We start from the raw sequence: 20,449 nt of genomic DNA, 5'->3' as shown, positions 1-20,449 counted from the left end.
GAGGATCCAATTTCCACTCGTGAGGATCCACTAGTTGTCTGCTCAATACATCTGCTAAGGAGTTCTGTGCTCCTGGTAGAAACCTTGCCTGAATAACTGAGAGCTGTCTCCCACAAAATCATTGCTTGTCTGCAAAGAGGGTACGAATAAGTTCCCCCTTGCTTGTTGATGTACCACATGACAGTTGTGTTGTCTGTTAGAATCAACACCTGCCCTGGGTGAAGTAAATCCTTGAAAGCCATCAATGCATATTGGACTGCTAACATCTCCTTCAAGTTGATATGCAAATGTTGAAGTCTGGCAGGCCACGTGTCTTGCACCCATTTTCCATTGAGGTGTGCTCCCCAAGCCTTGTCCGAGGCATCTGTCGTTAGAATCTGACTCACCTCTGGTCGGGTCACAGACAGTCCCTTGTTTAGGTGACATTCCTGAGCCCACCACAAAAATTCCTTCTGAATGCAAGGTATTATCTGAATGACAGTGTCTAGATCTTGGCAGTGTTGTGTCCATACATTTTTGAGATACCATTGAAGCTTCCTCATATGCAATTTGGCATTGGGAAGCACCAGAATACAAGATGCCATGAACCCCAAGGCTTGAAGGACTGTCCTTGCAGTCAGCCTGGACTGTAGAGACATTTGATGGAAATAAAGTGAAAGGCTTTTCTGTTTGTCCGGGGTCAAAAAGGCCATCTGGGAAGCTGTATTCAGTCTCACACCCAGAAAGCACATGTCCTGAGAGGGTACTAGACTGGACTTTGTTTCGTTCACAGAATACCCTAGGCATCTTAACACTACCATCACATACTGTAGATGCTGAAGAAGCTTGTCCTTGTCTTGTGCAATAATCAGGCAATCGTCCAAATAAGGATAAATCTGTATTCCTTCCATCCTGAAAAAGGCTATCACTGGAGCCAGAACCTTTGTGAACACTCTGGGCGCAGTAGATAAGCCAAAGGGCAATGCAGAGAACTGATAATGTAAATTTCCAGCTCGAAAACGCAGGTACTTCCTGCAACTGAGCCCGATAGGAATATGAAGATAAGCCTCTTTTAGATCCAGAGTTACCATCCAGTGATCTTTTCCCAGCAGAGGTAAAAGCTGTTGTAATGTCAACATTTTGAACTTTGGAATGTCCAAATAAGTGTTGAGGAGAGATCAATCCAAAATCGGTCTCCACGTGTTCCCTTTCTTTGGTACTAGAAACAGGCGGGAATAAAATCCTAGACCCACTTCTGAAAGAGGTACTGGCTGTATAGCTCCCATGTGAAGAAGTAATGAAATCTGTTTGTGAGCCTCTATCCTTTGCCGAGGAGGAATGTCTGGCATACCTTTGAAAGGAGGCAATGTATGGAAATAAAACTTGTAACCTTTGTTTATAATGTCCAACACCCATTTGTCTTGGGTGACTAAAAGCCAGTTTTGCTTGAAGAGAGCTAGTTTTCCTCCCAAAGGAGCTGCCAGGCAAGAAGAATCTGGCAGCTGAAAATGCAGGTCATTGGGCCTGTTTACGAAAGGACTGGCCCCTACCCTCACCAGCAGATTGAGCAGGCGAACTCCATGTTCTTGGCCTGAAGGTACTCTGAGCTCTGCCCCTACCACGCCTAGATCTACCCCTAGACTGAGAATCAGAAGAAGGGTATGTCCACCCCTTAGCAGGCCAATTTCTACTAAACTTAGGAGGTTGCACCTGCAAAAAATCTTTAACAGTCTGCATAGACTTAGCCTTGTCCTCCATTTTCTTCAAAACAGACTCCACAGGAGGACCAAACAAAACTTCAGACTGTAAGGGGGCATCCAGAATTCTAGATTTAACATGTTCAGATAAATTCTGATCCTTAAGCCAGGCGTGCCTACGAAGAACTGAACCAGTGGCAGCCACTCTAGAAGAAGCCTGTAAAGCATCAAAGCCACACTGCAAAGAATGTTTCCCCACCTGTTCAGAAACATGCACCAAATCTTGCAATTCTTTACACTCTATGCCCTCTGCCAAAGCATCCACTTTAGATTTTAGCTGAGAAAGGAGGAAATTCTGATATTTCAACATATGAAACTGGCAATTTAAAGCCCTCATTGCTAAAGTAGAAGAGGTATACACCTTCTTCCCCCATCTGTCCAAAGCTCTAGCTTCCTTATCTAGAGGAACCGGATTCTTTACAACAGAAGCCCTAACACCCTTAGGCCCCTGACTAATAGTTTCTGGGTCCCCTAGGACTCTTATATAGATATTTATGAGCCTCAGGTACCCTATAATACCTGTCCGGTTTAACTGGTGCAGGAGGCATAGAATCTGGATTAAATGAGGCCTCCGAAAAAACATCCTGAACCACATCCAAAACAGGAGGTATAGCTAAGGGTCTATGCTGTGGTAAAAACAAGAACTCCCTAAGCCTCTTTCTAGAATCTGAGTAATCCTGTCCTTCCCACTTAAAATGTTCCCTCATAGAGTGTAAGGTTTCTGAAAATGAAAAATCCTCTGGAGGGGAAGCAGAAGGAGTGGAATCCTCTGCATCAGAATCCGAATAAGGAGGAAAATCTTGAATGTCTTCAGTAGAAGTCTCAGAATCATCTGAGGCCTGCTCCAAACTTTCCAACTCTGGCTCTACCCTGGGCCTCTTCTCAGGAGGGGGCATGGAACCTCTAATTAAAGTAATCAAATCTTCTGCCATTTTAAGCATATGCTTCTTAGGCACAGACCCTGAAGAACCAGAACTAACACCAGAAGAAGGCAAAACAGACCTGCCCTTAGCAGGAGCCCTAGAAACAGTAGCAGAAGGCCTAACCCCCTTAGGCATAGAAGGGAGTATAGAAACCTGAGAGGCCCACTCAGCCTGACCCGACTCCTGTGAGGCCACATCCTGTAAAATCAAGGTTTCCCCCCACCCCGAGACTCAACAGAAACTTCAGCCGGATCCACCTGTTCCACTGTAGTCTCTAAAGGACCGGCGTCCGAAACGGACGAATCATCCTGCCTAGGCTTTACAGATTTGTCTTTACGCTTCTTCGTGGAAGCGGGCGTCAGAGGATCCAACGGCATATTATAATTACACCGCTTGCCAAAGACTAACCTAGCGCAATCTAGCCTTCTCTTAATAGTGCGCTTATTAAACCTAGCACAAAACCGACACCCAACTACGTCGTGCTCCGGTCCCAAGCAAGGAATACAAAGCGAGTGGTAATCCCTATGCGGTATCGGCTACCCACAAGAAATGCAATTATTCACTTTTTCTGACATCCGGTAAATAACTGAGGCAAGAAAAAAAAATGTTCCCCAACGGGGTACTTAGCCCAACTTGGTATCGGTCTGAAACTCCGAAAACGAAAAATTTCAGAAAGCCGAACGGCACTTGCAACGCTGCTTCTGCATCGGACCATGCGGCAAAAAAGACTGAGGATATGACGTCGGTCATGCGCTTTTATACCCTGACGCTCTGATGTCAGGGCTGTGCGCCCATGACCGACGTCAGCCTAATACTTTGGTATTCGGGCCGACCGAGGACAGCGGACTACCCCCATAAGTAAGGACTGCAGCAATGTGAGATGAAGAACATCAGGGAAGCCCTTCCTGTTCGCTTTCCCAGAACTGAGGACTGTGGCTCTCCCTCGCCCACTGAGGGGATCCCGGCAACCATGGAGGATATGGCTGACCACCAGTCCACAGTTGCTGTTAAGTGCTACACCAATGGCATACAGGTGGAAAGTTGAGTGGTCTCAGGTTCAACCAACATTACAGCCTTCACCCACCTGTGGTTGAGAAATTGCTAGCCTGCTACGATGGCAAAGGCTGTTTGCTTGACTTCTTTTTGTGGCTGGTAGAAAGACTGACCTTAGAACAATTTATCAGTCCCATGATGGAATGGAAAATGGTGGCTCTTTCCTGTCCCTTAATCATTCTGACTTGTTAAATTTTCCTTGGTTTTGGGTGGTTCCACTCTTATTTTTAGAACCTGTTTGCCATTGCTTAAATGTCCACTTACCAGCACTTTGCTGAGAGCATTTATTTTCTTATAAAAACTGAATGGGGTAGGGGGTAGAGAATCCCTTGGACAATTTGAAAAAATAGGGATAAAACATCCGAGAGATTCCCCTCATCACACTTTGACAAGTCCTGGAGCAGAGAGACCAAAAACAATTTCTATTAAAATAATTTAAAACCTCATTTTCACATCTTCTGGAAGGTTCTGAGAATACGGCCAGGCAAACCTCCTGAAAAAACAGTACCAGTGGCCATAGCCCTGGGAGTAGTATCTAGTCTGACACACTTCAAGGAGTTGTGACCTGCGAGTTGAAACTCAACTATTTAAAGCAGACATTTCCTCACAAGAAGAAACTGCAGACAAAACATTTCTCGTACTTTCACAATTAGTCAGAATAAACCAACATGCTCCTGAAATTCTGAAAATAAAAGCTGCAAAAGCATACACTTTTTTCCAAACAGTAATCAATTTTCCCATCCTTGTCAGAAAGTGTAGGATCGGCATCAACTAAATGTTTAGCAGCATTAGGATTAACTACAGCTATAGCTGCTGGGTCAGGTTTGGGATGAATGTATTAAGTTCCTCGTCTTAAAATTGTATAATCTAGCGGCCTTTTGGGGGGCAGTAAGCAGACTATCAGGAAAATCGCAGGCAGTGATTTTCCATTGATGACAGTACTTGGGAGAATGGGTGAACATTTGCGAAATTCCATTTGTAACACCTCAAAGTATTTCCTGAAGGACTGAGAAACATCAGTATTCTTCACTGAAAACACTGACACATTCTAGAAATTGTTTCAAAGAAAGAAACCCCCCATAGGGGGAATCTGATATCTCACACTCCTCTGAATCAGAGATCTGAGGGGGGAAATCTGCACCTGTCCCTTCATCTTCATATTTAGATTCAGCATCTTGGAGGAAGACTGGCATTCCTTTTCTTTCACTAGCAACCACCTTACAAGAAGGATCAATAGCCTGAATTAGACCCTAAGCCCGATCTAGTAAACCACTCCTGTCCAGGGAAACTTGAACAGGTATGTTTAACTTTGCTCCTTCTCGACAGTAAAAAGGGGAGACTAGTGTTAAGGGTGGCAGCAGCTTCACCGGGTATGAGCACAACACTAACTAAAACAGGGAAGACTTCCCTGCTCCCTCTCCCAGGGCCGACAAAAGTGGCTCGCCCTTGCCCGCTGAGGAGACAACAGCTGCAGGTGATGCAGCTAACCCCAGACCATGGTGGTTGTAACTGTTATACCACAGGGATCAGAGGTGAAAGATGAGTGGTCTGTGGAACCAGCTTTGCTCACAGCAGTCTCACCCACCTGCAGCTGATGCAAATAGCCCGTTGAGGTAGCAACGGCCATTTGCTTAACTTTATTTTTGTGCCTGGAAGGAGGACAGGCTGTGGGAAAAGAGGCTTGTTCCATGTCAGGCCAAAAATGCTGCCTCTTTCCCGGGAAAACAAGCAGCACAAGCCAGTAAAAGTTTACCCCCCCACACACACACAAAAATACAGTAAAAAGCCCCCCCCCCCAAACAAAATATTTTCCACGGAAAACTGTTTTCAACTGCTTTTAACAACTTTTAGACAGACAGGAAAAAAACGAGCTCACATTTAAAATTAGAGTTAAATCTCCAAACAGTCCATTAAAACACAAACTCCTAATAGAGGAAACTTTCCTAACCAGGAAAAGTACAACTAAACAAGACATTTACATATCATCTTCCCAATAATGGAATAGCACAAACTTTGGTGGCAGGAAAGCTATGAAAGGCTTGGTGCTCAAATCCATCTTTTTAGGCACCTCGAGATGAGCTAACTGAGCACGTGGAAGCTGCCCTGAAACTTTAGAAGCAGGCCGGCTGTTAATTCCTTAGCAGGATATAACCAAGGCTACTTGCAGCTGTGATCAGTATGATCATCAGCAAATATTTCCTCAAATAGAAGGTTTAAAGAGCTAAATCAACAGATAATATTCATTGGTATGACAGATTCATCCACCCCCCCCCCCATTTTGCACATGGGGGTCAGGGTGTCACCAATAGTGACAATCATCTCGAGCCAAGGTTTACGCTGCCAGGTGGATAACCCCTGCTGCGGTGGTATGACAGATTTACATCCCCATGTATCTCCTACCTCTGGAAAAAACTTCTACTGCATGTAGAGCCAAGAGGCAGTCTTACCACCTTCAAGATGTATCTAGATAATTGGTCAGCTTTAATTCTCTCTCCCGATCTTGAACAAGTCTCCTTAAGGCTGGTTACTATTTAGCAAAACATGAAGCAGAAATTTGTTCCAGAGGTGATGGATACATTAGAATATTAATCCCTCATGCTAACATGACTATCTATTGATGACAACTTTGCTCCTTAACTACATATTTGGGAAATCATTTTTTCAGATATGGACATCACCGCGGAGAAGTCTAAGAAACCACTAATGTCTAGACCTACTCTACACAATGTATACTACCATCTCTATCCATCCAGAAAGACCGTCTTTCATATCATAGCACTACAGCTGAATCCATGGGATAAAATGAAAAGGGGGGTGTAACTGTCAGCCTTTCAAAACCCACTCCAGAAGTGGACTTGCTTAGCTTCATAACTATCCCACTAGCTAAAACAAGTAAATATGGGTTCAACAGACAACCCCGATTAACACGTTTTCTATTCAACACATACCCTATATTATGACACAACAGAGCAGATTAACCAAACGAGATTTAGTGTTTGGCTTTGGGTAATCTGAAGTAACCACATCTCATAAGGCATAACAATGTGTTTGGCTTTGGGTAATCTGAAGTAACCACATCTCATAAGGCATAACAATGTACCAAACACTCTAGTCATAGGTGACTCTAGTCAGGCACGCTGATGTTCCACTCACCAGCCTAAACAAGGAGAAAATTACTGTCAGCTACCTGTCGGGTGCCAGGATCCACCACATAATACACACACACTCAGGTCACTCCACAACAAGTACAAATATGACTCTGTCATTGTCCATGTTGGTGTGAATGACATGAGATGCATCTCCCTGGACATGAAGAGAGACCTGGAGGAGCTCTCCGATCTTTTAGCCCAGGCAGGTATGACCGTAGCCCTGAGTAGCATCCTGCCATCACCCAGAATACCACAGTACAAGGACAAAAATGACTGACTTCAACAATTGGCTAAGCTTCTGGTGTCATTCTAAAGGGATCCAGTATCTGTCTGCCTGGGATGACATGATCGACAGACCACAAGGCTTTGCCAGAGATGGCATGCATCTGTCATGCTTGGGATTCTGGAAACTGGCTACGGTTCTTGCCACCCCTATAGTGCCTTTTTTAGGCAAGGCTCAAATGACAAATTCTCCACCGTAACAGGTACAGGCAAGCAAAATCTGAGGGTAATGCTACTTAATGCTAGAAGTCTAAACCTCAAAATGTACTCACCTCTAAGCACTCCTTAAATTGGAGAACATCAACATCTGTGCAGTGACAGAGACCTGGTTCAAGTCTTCAGAGAGCACCCCTGCATTACCAAGCTGTAATTCATACCCCACCTTTCGGCCACCTAATTTGGACCGAAACACTAAAGGCAGAGGTATGTCCATACTCATTAATGTTATCCACACCTCCAGGCTAGTTGCTCAGCATAATGCATCCGAGATTATCCAAGTGCAACTAACTCTGGGCAAGACCACAATCCAAACTGTAGCTTGCTACAGATCCCCCACCATGCCCCAGGATTTCCACTCCTAATTTCTTGATACACTGGAAAATATTAGGATACAACCTAACACCCTAATAATGGGCAATTTCAACTACCCCACCATTAACTGGGAAAACTACTCATGTACCAACTTCTCTTGCTCAACATTTTCTGGAATTCATAAATTCCAACATCTTGGATCAACTTATCCACACCCCCACAAGGGGCAGCAATATCCCAGACCTGATCACTAACAACATGGGCGACTGATGTTCCACACCAGAGGTCAATTTCTCGGTCAGATCGACCACAAGCTAATCACCCTAGACATCCACATCCCACCCCCACCCCCCATTAGAGAAACCACCATAAAAAATTCTCCAAAGCCAACTTCAAGCTTCTTAAGACAAAAGTGGCACTACAGCTGAATCCATGGGATAAAATGAAAAGGGGGGTGTAACTGTCATGACACCATGGCGACGGAGAATAGAGGTACGACTGCTGAATACTACAAAAATGCACTTTACAGGCACTTACACGAGTGCATGGATAGTGCTATACCTAACTGAACCAAGATGCTATCCTCCAAAAAAGGAAGCCAATCTGGTGGTCCCCTGTCAAACTTTACAACAAAAGAAACTGCTGCAAAAAATTCTGCATAGCCGCCTATTTTGAGCATTTTCTGGCTTGTTAAATTTGATTTCTGCATTAGTAACTGTATTTAGAGCACAACCTAGAGCGGTTTACTGAATTTCCTGTTTGCACTTATTTTTAAAATGTTTTTTTCTCAAAACTTGCATTTTATGTCTTTGGCCTAGCACTCTTGTGTGGGGTCATTTACTGCACTGTTATAACTTGTTGATACTTGTTAACCTCTGCTATCTCTGAAAAAACAAAAAAAATCTTGCTTTTTTCCCCACTTTTCTGAGATTTAAAAAAGTTCAGTTACAGGCTTGCTGTTCTTGAACTGTTTGTAAGTTTCTGTGAGGCCATTTTTTGCTTGGGCTAAAGGAAAGTTTCTCTGTTGATCAGTGGCAGTGAAAAACATTGAGCAGCCTGCCTGCCCCTGTGGGAGTGGTTACTGACTTGAAACTGTAGTTTTATTGGCCATTTTGGGTCAATTCCAAAACTCCTCCATCTTCCTCTCTTAAAACCTTCTTTTGCGCGGTTTTGAGCATAGCGCAACAGCGGGCAGCGCCGCCTAATTGGGTTTAAAGTATTCCTGGCTCCACAAAGTCTGCTCTTCACTTTTGCCCTTAGAACTGCTCGCTCTCTCAATTTAAACACCATATTCTCATTCTAAGGCCCTTCACTGGTCCAATTAAGTAATCCTACAAGTTAGCACTATTAAACCATAAGCACTACTTACTCTTATATTCTCTACGATTACCCTGTCCTCTATTGGTCCGTCTTAAATCCAGTTTCCCTATTACTCTAGCATGTCCAAAGGTCAGTCAATGGTTTCCTCTCCAGTCCAGCTGGTGAATCTGGGAATTTTGAGGCAATGTTACAACTGTCTCATGTACACGGACAACTCTCTCCTCCTCCAAACAGGTTCAAATATATGTGAGAGATGCAACTATTTAGCCAAACTGGAGGCTGAGCTCTTTCATCTCAAAACTGGTGAAACCAGTCAGGAGGAGAAGGCAACCTCACACAACACAATTCCAGTATCACATAGTCCCACCACATCAGCGAACCAAACACATAAATACACAAAAACATACTCGGAGGCTCTAAATAAAAATCTACCTAAGCAACAGAGACCTCCAAAGCAGACATCCAAGCAAACGCTACCTCAAAACAAAACACACACAACACATAACCCACAAAGTCAGTGTGCCAAGCAGCCACAGCCCTTAAGGCTGAATAACACACCTGATACTCTTGTTATAGGTGACTCTATTGTCAGAGACACTGACGTCCCGCTCACCAGGCTGAATAAAGAGAAGGTCACAGCGAGCTGCCTGTCAGGTGCTAGGATCAGACACAACGTAAGCACTCAGGTCACTCCAAAGCAAATACAAATATGACTCAGTCATTGTACATGCTGGTGTGAATGACCTGAGACATACCTCCCTGGACTACATGAAAAGAGACAGAGGAGCTCTCTGATCATGTAGCCCAGGCTGGTATGACCCTGACCTTGAGCAGCATCTTACCCTCACCTAGAATGATGCCACAGTACAAAGACAAAATGATCGATTTTAACAACTGGCTAAAATTTTGGTGTCATTCAAAGGGGATCCAGTCTGTCAGCCTGGGATGACATGCTCAACAAGCCACGTTGTTTCGCTTGGGACGGCTTGCACCTGTCACCACTGGGCTTTCGGATATTGGCAAAGGCTCTTGCCACCCCTCCATAGTGCCTTTTTTAGGCAAGGCTCAAAAGTCAAACCAACCCCCATAGACAGCACAAGGAACAAGAAACTAGGGGTAATGCTGCTAAACGCCAGAAGTCTTAACCTCAAGATGCACGCACTCGAAGCTCTCCTCAGTATGGAGAACATAGATATCTGTGCAGTGACAGAAACCTGGTTCAAGGCTCCAGAGAGCACCCCAGCACTACCAGGCTATACCTCATATCATGCTTTTCGGCCCCAAAACCCGGACCGAACCACAAAAGGAGGGGGAGTTTCCATATTTATCAAGGATATCCACACCTCTAGGGTTAGTGGCATTGCACGAAGTATCGGAGACCATCCATGTGCAATTAACAGTGGGCAAGACTGCTTTTCAGTTTATAGCATCCTACAGACCACCCTCTCAAAGTCAGGAATCCCATTCGGCTTTCCTGAAAACATTGGAGAACATGAAGATCTCTCCGAACACCATTATATTGGGCGACTTCAACTACCCAAACATTGACTGGAAGCACTACTCAAGCCCCAGCACCTTAGCCCAAAGATTCCTGGAAATTCTAAACTCAAATGCTATGGAACAACTAGTCACCACTCCCACAAGAGGGGACAACATACTAGACCTGATCATTACCAACATGGGGACTCTATGCTCCACACCAGAAGTATATCCCTCATTGGTAAGATCAGACCATAAATTAATTTCACTGGATGTCCACATCCCGACCCCAGCCCAGAAAACCACAGTGAAAAACTTCTCAAAAGCAAACTTCTCACTTCTCAAAACCGAAGTGGAATCCTTCAAGGCCCCAGGGCCAGTGGAAACTACAGCCCAAACTGCAGAATCCTATATAAATGCATTCTACGGACATCTCCAGGAATGCATGGATCATGCTATCCCAAAAAAAACCAAGACCCAATCATCCAAAGGCAGGCGTCTAGTCTGGTGGACCCCTGCCATAAATAAACTGTACAACAGAAGGAGGAAGCTACTACATGACAGAGCAAAATCCCTAATAGGGAAGGCATCTCTGATCAGTACTAGCAAAAAATTACGATCCCTCATAAAATCCTCCAAGGCCAGCTTCAAGAGAAAAATTGCACAGGACACCAAAGACAATCATAAGGCTTTTTTCAGTTATGTTAGAAACCTGGGATGCAACTCCCAGACTTGTTCTGAGTCGATTCTAAATGACAAAAAATACACTGAACCCACAGACATCGCCAATATCCTGGCAGACAGGTTCAGTGCAAACTCCCCAAAAGAGCAAGTATCTATCCCGGCAGAGGGCTGCCTCCCAAACATCTCGGATGCTCAGGTGAAGGCTGCCCTCTCCAAAGCAAAAAACACTGCTTCCATGGGACCAGATGGCGTCCCAGGTTGCGTCCTACATGAACTACAAGAGGAACTAATCCCTCAAATAAAACAGCTATACAATCTCAGCCTCACTACAGGATATGTGCCCACACGATGGCGTACAGCAACAGTGGTCCCACTCCACAAAGGTGGAGCCTCTACGGACCCTGGAAACTATCGCCCCATAAGCCTGACTAGCTTAGTCTGCAAGGCTATGGAGAGAATCATCATGGAGCTCATAAACAAAGACATTGGGGACCTACAGACACTAGATCCTACCCAGTTCGGCTTTGTCAAGGGCAGATCCTGCCTTTTGAACCTGGTTGACTTCTTCGAAACAGTCACCAAAGACATAGATGAAGGGAAGGTAGTCCACACAGCCTATCTGGACCTTGCAAAGGCATTTGACACAATACCCCACTCGGGCATCATAGATAAGCTATCCAGCTTAAATATAAACCCCTATGTCACAAGATGGGTCGCAAACTGGCTCAAAGACAGAACCCACAGAGTGAGAGTTGCTGGAGCCATGTCAGACTCGAAACCGGTCACAAGTGGCGTCCCACAGGGTTCTGTCCTGGGACCACTCTTGTTCGGTATATACTTTTTTGAGGTACAGGCAAACGTGGGAGGACTATGGCTCACCAAGTTCGCAGACTGCAAACTGGGCACCATAATCAACTCTCCAGCTGACACAAACATCCTTCAAAAAGGTCTCACAGAGACAGATAACTGGTGCCAGCGCCATGGTTTAAAGCTAAATGCCAAAAAATGTATAGTCATACCCTTTGGCAAAAACAATGTGCCCATAAATTACCACATAGGCGGAAACCCATTAAGTACAGAGAAAGTTATTAGGGACCTGGGGACCCAAGTTGATAGCAATCTCTCCTTTGAAAACCACATTGCCAAAGTGGTTAGAAAGACCTTCTACATAGCCCACCTCATCACAAAGGGTTTCACATCTAGATCAAGAGAGGTAATCGTGCCCCTTTATTCATCCCTCATCAGGCCCATCATAGAATACAATGCCCCTTTTGGGTTGTACCTTAACTAGACACCTGCAGCAATTAGAAAGACCCCAAAAGTATCTCACCAAGAGGATCAAGGGTCTCACACAGATGCCATATGCTGCTCGGTTAAAAAAAACTCCAGCTCTACTCAGTTGCATACCGCCTACTTCGAGGCGATCTATGCCTGACATACAAAGCTATGTCAAATCCAGAATTAATGGACATGCTCCACCTCAGTAAATCTAAATCCCTTAGAGCCACACGCTCGAGGGACTTGAACCTCAGCACAGAAATAAATAGAACTTGCTGGAGGGACAGGTTCATAACCCAGAGGGGCTCCCTTCGCTCTGGAATAGAATTCCAGTTCATGTGAGGCAGAGCACCTCACTGAATTTCTTCAAGAAGAATCTCGATAAGTGGATGGGGGAATCGTAGGTTTGTCCCAGGGATTACTCCCGTGTCACTATTAGACAGAGGCACAGTAAACTAAACCTTAAAAAGGGCACAGTATACTCAAATCAAGGGGTGGCGTAAGCCATACAGAATCGGGCTAGGCTTATAATTGCCCCAGGGCAGATAGCCTAGTATGAACCTTAAAAAAAAAAAAAAAAAAAAAAGGATAAAATCCCATGATTGGAGAAATTCCCTGGTCAGCCTGAGTAAAAAGCAGAGATCCCTCATAAAATCCTCCAAAGCTAGTTACAAAAACAAAATTGCCACCATTTCTAAAGACAACCACAAAGCATTCTATAGCCATGTCAAGAATCTCAATGGCAACACTCAGATCTGCTCCGAGTTACAGCACAATGGCACTAAATATACAGAACCAACTGATATTGCCAACATTCTGGCAGATACGTTCAGTGCTAACTTTACCCCCCCCCCCCCCCCAAAGGGCACATCTCTATATCGGAAGAATGCAAAATTCCTGTAATCACGGCTGCACAGGTAAAAAACACTCTCCAAAGCCAAAAACATAGCATCCATGGGACCTGAAAACATCCCAGGCTGCGATCTACACGAACTACAGAACAAACTGGCACCCCACCTAAGTACCATGTTTAATCATAGCCTCACCTCAAGCTTTGTGCTCACTGAATAGCACACCTCGACGATTATTCCACTCCACAAAGGGGGATCCACCATGGACCCCGGGAACTACCTCCCCATTAACCTGACGAGCCTGGTCTGCAAGGCCATAGAACACATCATCATGGAACTTATAAACAAAGACATCGGTAATCTCCAAACTCTGGACCCCACCCAGTTCGGGTTTGTAAAAGGCAGATCATGTCTCCTAAACCTTCTAGACTTCTTTGAAGCAGTCACCAAAGCCGTACAGGAGGGTAAGGTGGTTCACACAGCCTATCTAGATCTCAAGGCTTTCAACACCATCCCCCACTTTGGAATTATAGATAAACTCACTAAACTAGGTATAAATCCCTATGTCACAAGATGGGTTGCCAACTGGCTCACTGACAAAACACACACTGTGAAAGTAGCAGACTCCAAATCAGACTTCAGACCAGTGACAAGTGGAGTACCACAGGGTTCAGAGTCCTGGGTCCTCTCCTGTTTGGTATTTACTTCTCTGAAGTACAGGCTAACAGAGAAGGTCTTGGCTAACTAAGTTTGCAGATAACTGCAAACTAGGAGCTATAATCGAAACTCCTAACAATATGGACATCTACAAAAGGACCTCACTGAGACAGATGCCTGGTGTCAAAGCCATGGCCTCAAGATCAGTGCCAAAAAGTGCACAGTCATCCCCTTTGGTTAAAAACTCTGTACCCATGAGTTACCACATAGGTGGCAGTCTACTTAACACCGAAAGTGTGACAAGAGACCTTGTGACACAGGTGGACAGTGGTCTCTCCTTTGATAATCACATCACCACAGTAGTCAGGAAATCCTACATGGCACACCTCATCGCAAAAGGTTTCTCATCCAGGGAGAGAGGAAAAAAAAAAAAAAAAAAAATGGTCATTGTTCCCCTCTACTCATCACTCATTAGACCCATTACATAGAGTACAACGCCTCTTTTGGTATGTACCTCACAAGACATCTACAACAACTGGAAAGGCTGCAGAAATACCTCACAAAGAGGATTACTGACCTCAAACAGATGCCCTACACAGTCTCAAAAAACTCCAGCTTTACTCTGTCCCATATCGCCTACTCCGTCCCATATAGCCTACTCAGAGGCAATCTCTGCCTAACAGACAAAGCTATGTCAAACCCAGAGCTGTTGGACATGCTCCACTTAAAGAAATCCCAATCCCTCCAAGCTACACGCTCTAGGGACCTAAACCTTGTCACCACAATAAACAGAACATGCTGGAGGGATAGATTCCTGTCCCAGAGACTTCCCATATTCTGGAACAACCTACCTATCTATACCAAACAAAGCTCATTAGCACTCGAGAAAAATCTTGATGACTGGATGGGAAATTCACCCCAGGGATCACTTCTGTGGCTCTGCTCGGCAGGGGTACAGGTATATAATTTTCTTGGGTGGCGAAAGTCAGGGTACCTTTTTGGCTAGGCATATATAGGCCCTAGGGCAATAGCCTAATACCTACCTATGAAGTCCCCTGAACAGCTAAACCTGTACTGTCAAACCAACTTTCCACCCCCCCATCCTAATATTTTACACTTCCTGAATCAAATATAATAAACCTTGTAATATCTGCCACTTTAAAACTGCTGCAATGCTAAGTTGTTGGAAGAAATTTAGAGTTTGAAACTACAAACTCTTGTAAAACGTATTAAGAGTCAAAAGCCTCAAGTTGACATATAACCTGCATCTACTTTATCACCTATATTCTTTCCAGAACAACTCAACACCTCTAAAAACAGCCTGAGGTCATAACTGCAGACTTCACTTGGGTCAAAGTCCTTACGTAATGCTGTTTAACGCTTTTGAACATTTTTCTACCCTCCATCGCAATAACTTCCTCTCAATAAATTAATTCATTACATTGTCACCATGGAAGTAAGGCAAGTCTACCTTCCCACTAATCCTCATACAACTTTAAGATGGCAAAAAAAAAAAAAGCCACCACCTTTTCCATTACTCTTAAATAGCCATATTGACCCCCCCATGATCCTCAATGTATCCACTCTGCCAGTTTTTACCTTCTCACCCTGTAAGTGAAAAGCTTCTTCAACCTACCCAAAATACTTTGGCTGAGCCAAACTCTCAATGCTGCACAATCAGCCAAGTATGTCCCCAGTTCACACCCATAAGCTCAAAATTATCATGCAACTCAAACAAAAACCTCAACTTTGTTGGTAGGAAGTTTTAAACCTCTGCTTGGGCCTTAGCTTTACGTTCCAGCCATAAGACCTAAATGCAATGCACTACAGGGACCATTTTCATGGTCCCAGCACAGCCAAATAATTCCCTACTTCACTATCTACCTGTGAAATATCACCATCCAACCTACAGATCACTTTACTTCAAGATGTCCCAGAATACCTCAAGACCAAGAAAAATCCATACAAATCAAAAATATGAGCTTCATTCACAATCATAGTTCCTACAAAAAAAAATCCATCAAATGTATAAATGATTTGCGAGGTATCCATCAGAAACATCTCCATCAAATATATATTTTCCTCACCTTTTTAAAATCAAAGATCTTCCTTTGTGTTCCTGACAATTTCACCAATTTCCTCTCACAATAGTCTAACGGGTCTAAATAGTTAAAAATGAGCAAATAGATCCCCAACATGAAGATATATTCAAGTTTCACCCAAGCCCTGTTATCCCTTAATAGAAAAATAGTACACCACTCAATTTCAGGGTTTCTTCACAATTAAAAACTGTACTTACTTGGAAAGTACAAGCAAATCGTTGTCTTTATATTTCAAACTGGGTGTCTCTACAAAATTCTTTGCAGCTTCCACAGTGTCAAACACAGCAAATATCGAACCCTAAAAACAAAGGAAAAAAATGTTTGTTTTACTTCATTTTATGTAAGAGATAGTAATAAAAAATTTGAAAAACTTACCTTAAATTGCCTTTGGGCATCCTTTCTCATAAAGACATTTTCTACAGTTCCTTTACCTTCAAGCCATTCTTTTATGTCATCAAGACTTGTTTCAAGAGAAAAGCCTTTCTGTAAAAAAAAAAAAAAATTTGAAGGTAAAATGTAAATGTGTACTTTACACTGCTTAATCTGCTGGAGAAGAAGCTTCTAGAAAGCTACAAATGAGTATTGATAAAATCTTACTCCTTTTCCAACAGCTATTTTCAGGCTTTTAGGCTCAGGGCTTGCTTGCCTTCCACTAACTTATCCGGATGTCCTCTACATACAGCCAAACTTGCCCCCAGCAACTGAATAAGCAAATTCTGTGAATCAACTAACTAGAGCAGGATACACTATGCAAGGATAAATATCCAAGTATCAACTTAGAGGTCCAAATACATCCAATCCCCTAAATGGACAGGCTGCCCAAGCACAGGGTGACAAGTCCCACCATGATACTGTGATCACTTATTAACATGCGTGTTTCCCCAGGGAAGTTTGGTATCAATAAGAATTTGCTGAATACTCAAGATAGAGGATAACCAAAATCAGAGGGCTTAACAGGGAGTCCTGGAATGGTGATGTACCAAAGTAAGCCTGACATCCAGGGTCAGAATCCAAACAATGTTATGAAGGTGTAAATCAATGGCCAAGTAGTCTAGCAAAAAATGTCCATAATACAAGCTTTCAGTAACAAGCAATGGAAGAAGCCATGTGTTTTACTGCATGGCCATGGACAGCATTTTTTATGGGTTGCAAGCTGCACTATGGCAAAACTAATGCAGTTAATCCATCCACAGAAAGGGATTGTTTGGTAACTTGCCAAACACTCCCCTCTTTGGAAAAAGAGACAGAGCTAATTCCAAGTTCTGGAAATCATGTCCATTTTCATGTAGAAACAGTTTGCTGGTCAAGTTCAGATTATAAAGGGCCTTTTCCCAGGTTTAAAATCCCCCTCCAAAAGAAAATGTTCTCACTTTTGGTAGAAATGATGGCTGGCCCAGATACAACCATAAACCTACAGTACCATCACATTTAGCAAGTTTAATTAAAACAAAATTCTAAAGTTCTTCAAAATTCTACTCCTGGCATCACAGCTTGAATTCCCATTTTTTTCTTTTTCTTCCCAACCTCACTTCATTTCAGTTTTCTGCTGTATGTCGTACTACAGTCCTAGCCTTATTGGCTTAAATCCTAAAAACAAGATAGTGTAAAGTTCTGAAAGTGTTGGTCCCAGTGGTTACATTTTTCACAAGTAACTTCTCCCGTGCCCCACTCATGGCCTCATTTCACTGTTCCTTACTTTTCATTATGGAGAAGGCCTCTCAACTTCAGTCTAAACCTTAAGTTTTTCATTTTCAAGCAAAAGCTTTATTAACAATATCAAACTGATAAATGCTTTACTGTACTATGGCTCCTCTGTAATTTGCAATGCTGCTTAAATACACCATTTCCTCATGTAATTCTGCAATCACTTCTCACATCCACAAAAACATGTTCACCTTAATTGCATTTTAATACACGTCAACTGCGTTACCTGGTATTAGTGCCAGCAATTCCAAGTAAATAACCAAATGCAGAAAGTTTAGGGTTAAGTACCAGGGTATGAAATACACTTCTTGCCATTGTTTTTCAGTTTTTATTTTACCCAATAGTCTTCTTGCCTTAACTTCACCAATAGGACCTCAAACAGTCATAAAAGATTTTATACAATCTACTTTTGTTGCCCGCACTTTTCTGGATTCAGTCAAATGCCAATAACTCAGCAATCTCGTTTGCATCGCCTCATCCTTCATTACTGCTCCAGTAGTACACCTAGGTAGGCTCCTTAATGCAAAAAATACCTCCAGATTTCAGGATGTTCGTTTTATTTCACTACTAATGAACAACTGCATGTACTTCCTGCAAGTCTGTTCCCATCCTTTTTTTTTTTTTTTTTGACAATTTTCTCCATACTGTCCCCTGTTGCTACTTCTGCTCCTCCTCAAATTTCCCACACATCTACCCACTCCTACTGACGATTTCGGTCTTCTAATCCTTTGTGTGACCAGACTTCACCTATATATGTAAAATAGACCACTAATGCTCTATGTGCTAACAAGCCTTCCAAAGTTAATCTTCCTCTTTCCCTAGAGCGAGTCACTTGATTAGTCATGCCTTTCCATTTAAGCATAAAACTCTGTACTTGAGCCAGATACATTAATCTCAGTAGTACAGCCCTATAGTAAACCCATTAAGTCTGGCAAACACTTAACAGGTAGGATCAGGTTTATCCTACACATTTCCAGACATCTTTCCTTCTCAAGAAGCCCTTAATTGCTTCACTAATTTCAGATTACATTTCTTCGCCAGACTAACAAAAATAATCCTGCCCAATATATATTGCTAATGGTGCAAGAAACAACTTTGCCTGCATTTTGTTATCCTTGTCCACTGTTGTCATATTCCACATTTTCTTGATAAATCTACCGGTCCACATTTCACTAGAAGAGATACCAAGACCCCCAGATATAATTTTCTTATGGCCTTACAACAATGGGTATTACTGCACTAAGTCATCTGTTAAAAACATTACAGACATTGCTTTGGTTTTTATATCATTAATCTACATCTGGGCATTCTCAGATACTGTTTTAGTAACCTAAAAATATCAGGATATTTTTCTCTAGATTTAAAGGTCAAAATGTCCACCAAGAACATTTGTTGTTCTCCCTACAATTCAGAATCCTATTTGAGACTAAAAGCTCCAAATGCAATCAGATAGTAAGGGTAGTGGAAATCCTTGCTACATTCTTCTTGTGATGTAGAATTTAGCAGAGTGTTAGCTTCCAAACCACTGTATATTCTATTTAGCAGACAGACATACTTCTTGGAGTCTAAACACACTAAGATCTAAAACTTTTGACAATGTTTCTGCATTTAGTCCCATCAGTAATGAGAATTATTTGCTTTGCTCTCATCTGAGCCCTTGTCTTATGTTATCAAATGTCTGTCCATCCTCTACAAACCCTCAATGGTCTGAACTGAGACCAGAGGCAACTTAACTGCGTAGGATGGAGATTAATCTGCAAGAACCAGGTCATTTCTCTTTACCTTCCTTTGGGAGGACTGCCAACACACCCCTCCTCTAGTACTGCAATACAAAATTAGATGTTTTTTTTTTCCTTCTGGGTTGACATAATGGTTTAAGGGGTTTACCTCAGAGAGAGAATACAGGGTTTGATTCTCACCCTGGGAAGCGTGGTCACACTTAATCCCCCCCCCAGGTCAACAGTCTGATAATCACCAATTAACCTTCTGAATCAACCATTGGCTCTAAAAGTCAGACCTGAAAGCCAGCAATCTTTGAATATTGAAGCTTTGAGACTCGATCTGAGGACTTATAGGGAGTCCAGGGATTATGGGAGAGGAGATAAAGTTTGCCCCAAAAGCAGGAAAACTTTTCACAGGCTACCAGGAAAAGGTCGAAATCCTAAGATACCAACAAGGGGTACAACAGGAAAACCAAGTTTTCCTTCAATATTTCGTAAATCAGGCCTCAGGCTGATCCACTAGATCTGCATCCTTGACATGAACAGTGCAAAAGAAGGGGAAGGGGGGGGGGGTTGAGACACATGGACGGCATCACAGATCTAGCAATATGGTAAATATTCAACCTATAACTGATGTTGTCCTTTCAGTCTGCCTCAGCCAGTCAACTGGGAGGTCTTAGGAGAGAACACTGCACAGAATGGTGGAACCAAATTTAGACTTTAAAGACGACCAATGTCCAGCTTACAGTGGGAAAGTGAGAGAAGAGGCCCAGTGGCTGCTGCACAGAGATTCATCCAAAAACTGTAGAAGTAGTAGCTACTCCTCTTGCAGAATGGCCCTGTACCTGCACGGCAAGGATATAGCTTTCTGACAGTATAGTTTTTGTTCCCCGAAAGGTATCTGAACAACATAGTTTGATACTGGTTGACCTAATCTTGTCTTGGAAAAGGAGACAAAAAGATGAGTAGAATGTCCGAA

General features: G+C 43.1%; 1 protein-coding gene across 1 annotated transcript in view; it reads right to left on the bottom strand.

Moving 5' to 3' along the window:
- Nucleotides 1-20,449, bottom strand: part of SSB (small RNA binding exonuclease protection factor La) — a 742,287-nt gene that overhangs the window by 704,641 nt on the left and 17,197 nt on the right. Inside the window, exons 2-3 of the mRNA XM_044075347.1 lie at nt 16,421-16,528; nt 16,243-16,343 (exon numbers count right to left, since the gene is read on the bottom strand). Of these exons, the coding sequence (XP_043931282.1) occupies nt 16,243-16,343; nt 16,421-16,528 (209 nt within the window). The remainder of the gene's footprint in view (nt 1-16,242; nt 16,344-16,420; nt 16,529-20,449) is intronic.

Source organism: Protopterus annectens, chromosome 6.part1 (genome assembly GCF_019279795.1).
Source record: "Protopterus annectens isolate FY-2018-M chromosome 6.part1, PAN1.0, whole genome shotgun sequence".
Classification (NCBI taxonomy): domain Eukaryota; kingdom Metazoa; phylum Chordata; order Ceratodontiformes; family Protopteridae; genus Protopterus; species Protopterus annectens.
The sequence above is the reverse complement of the archived record's forward strand: the minus strand, read 5'-3'. Positions and strand labels throughout refer to the sequence as shown.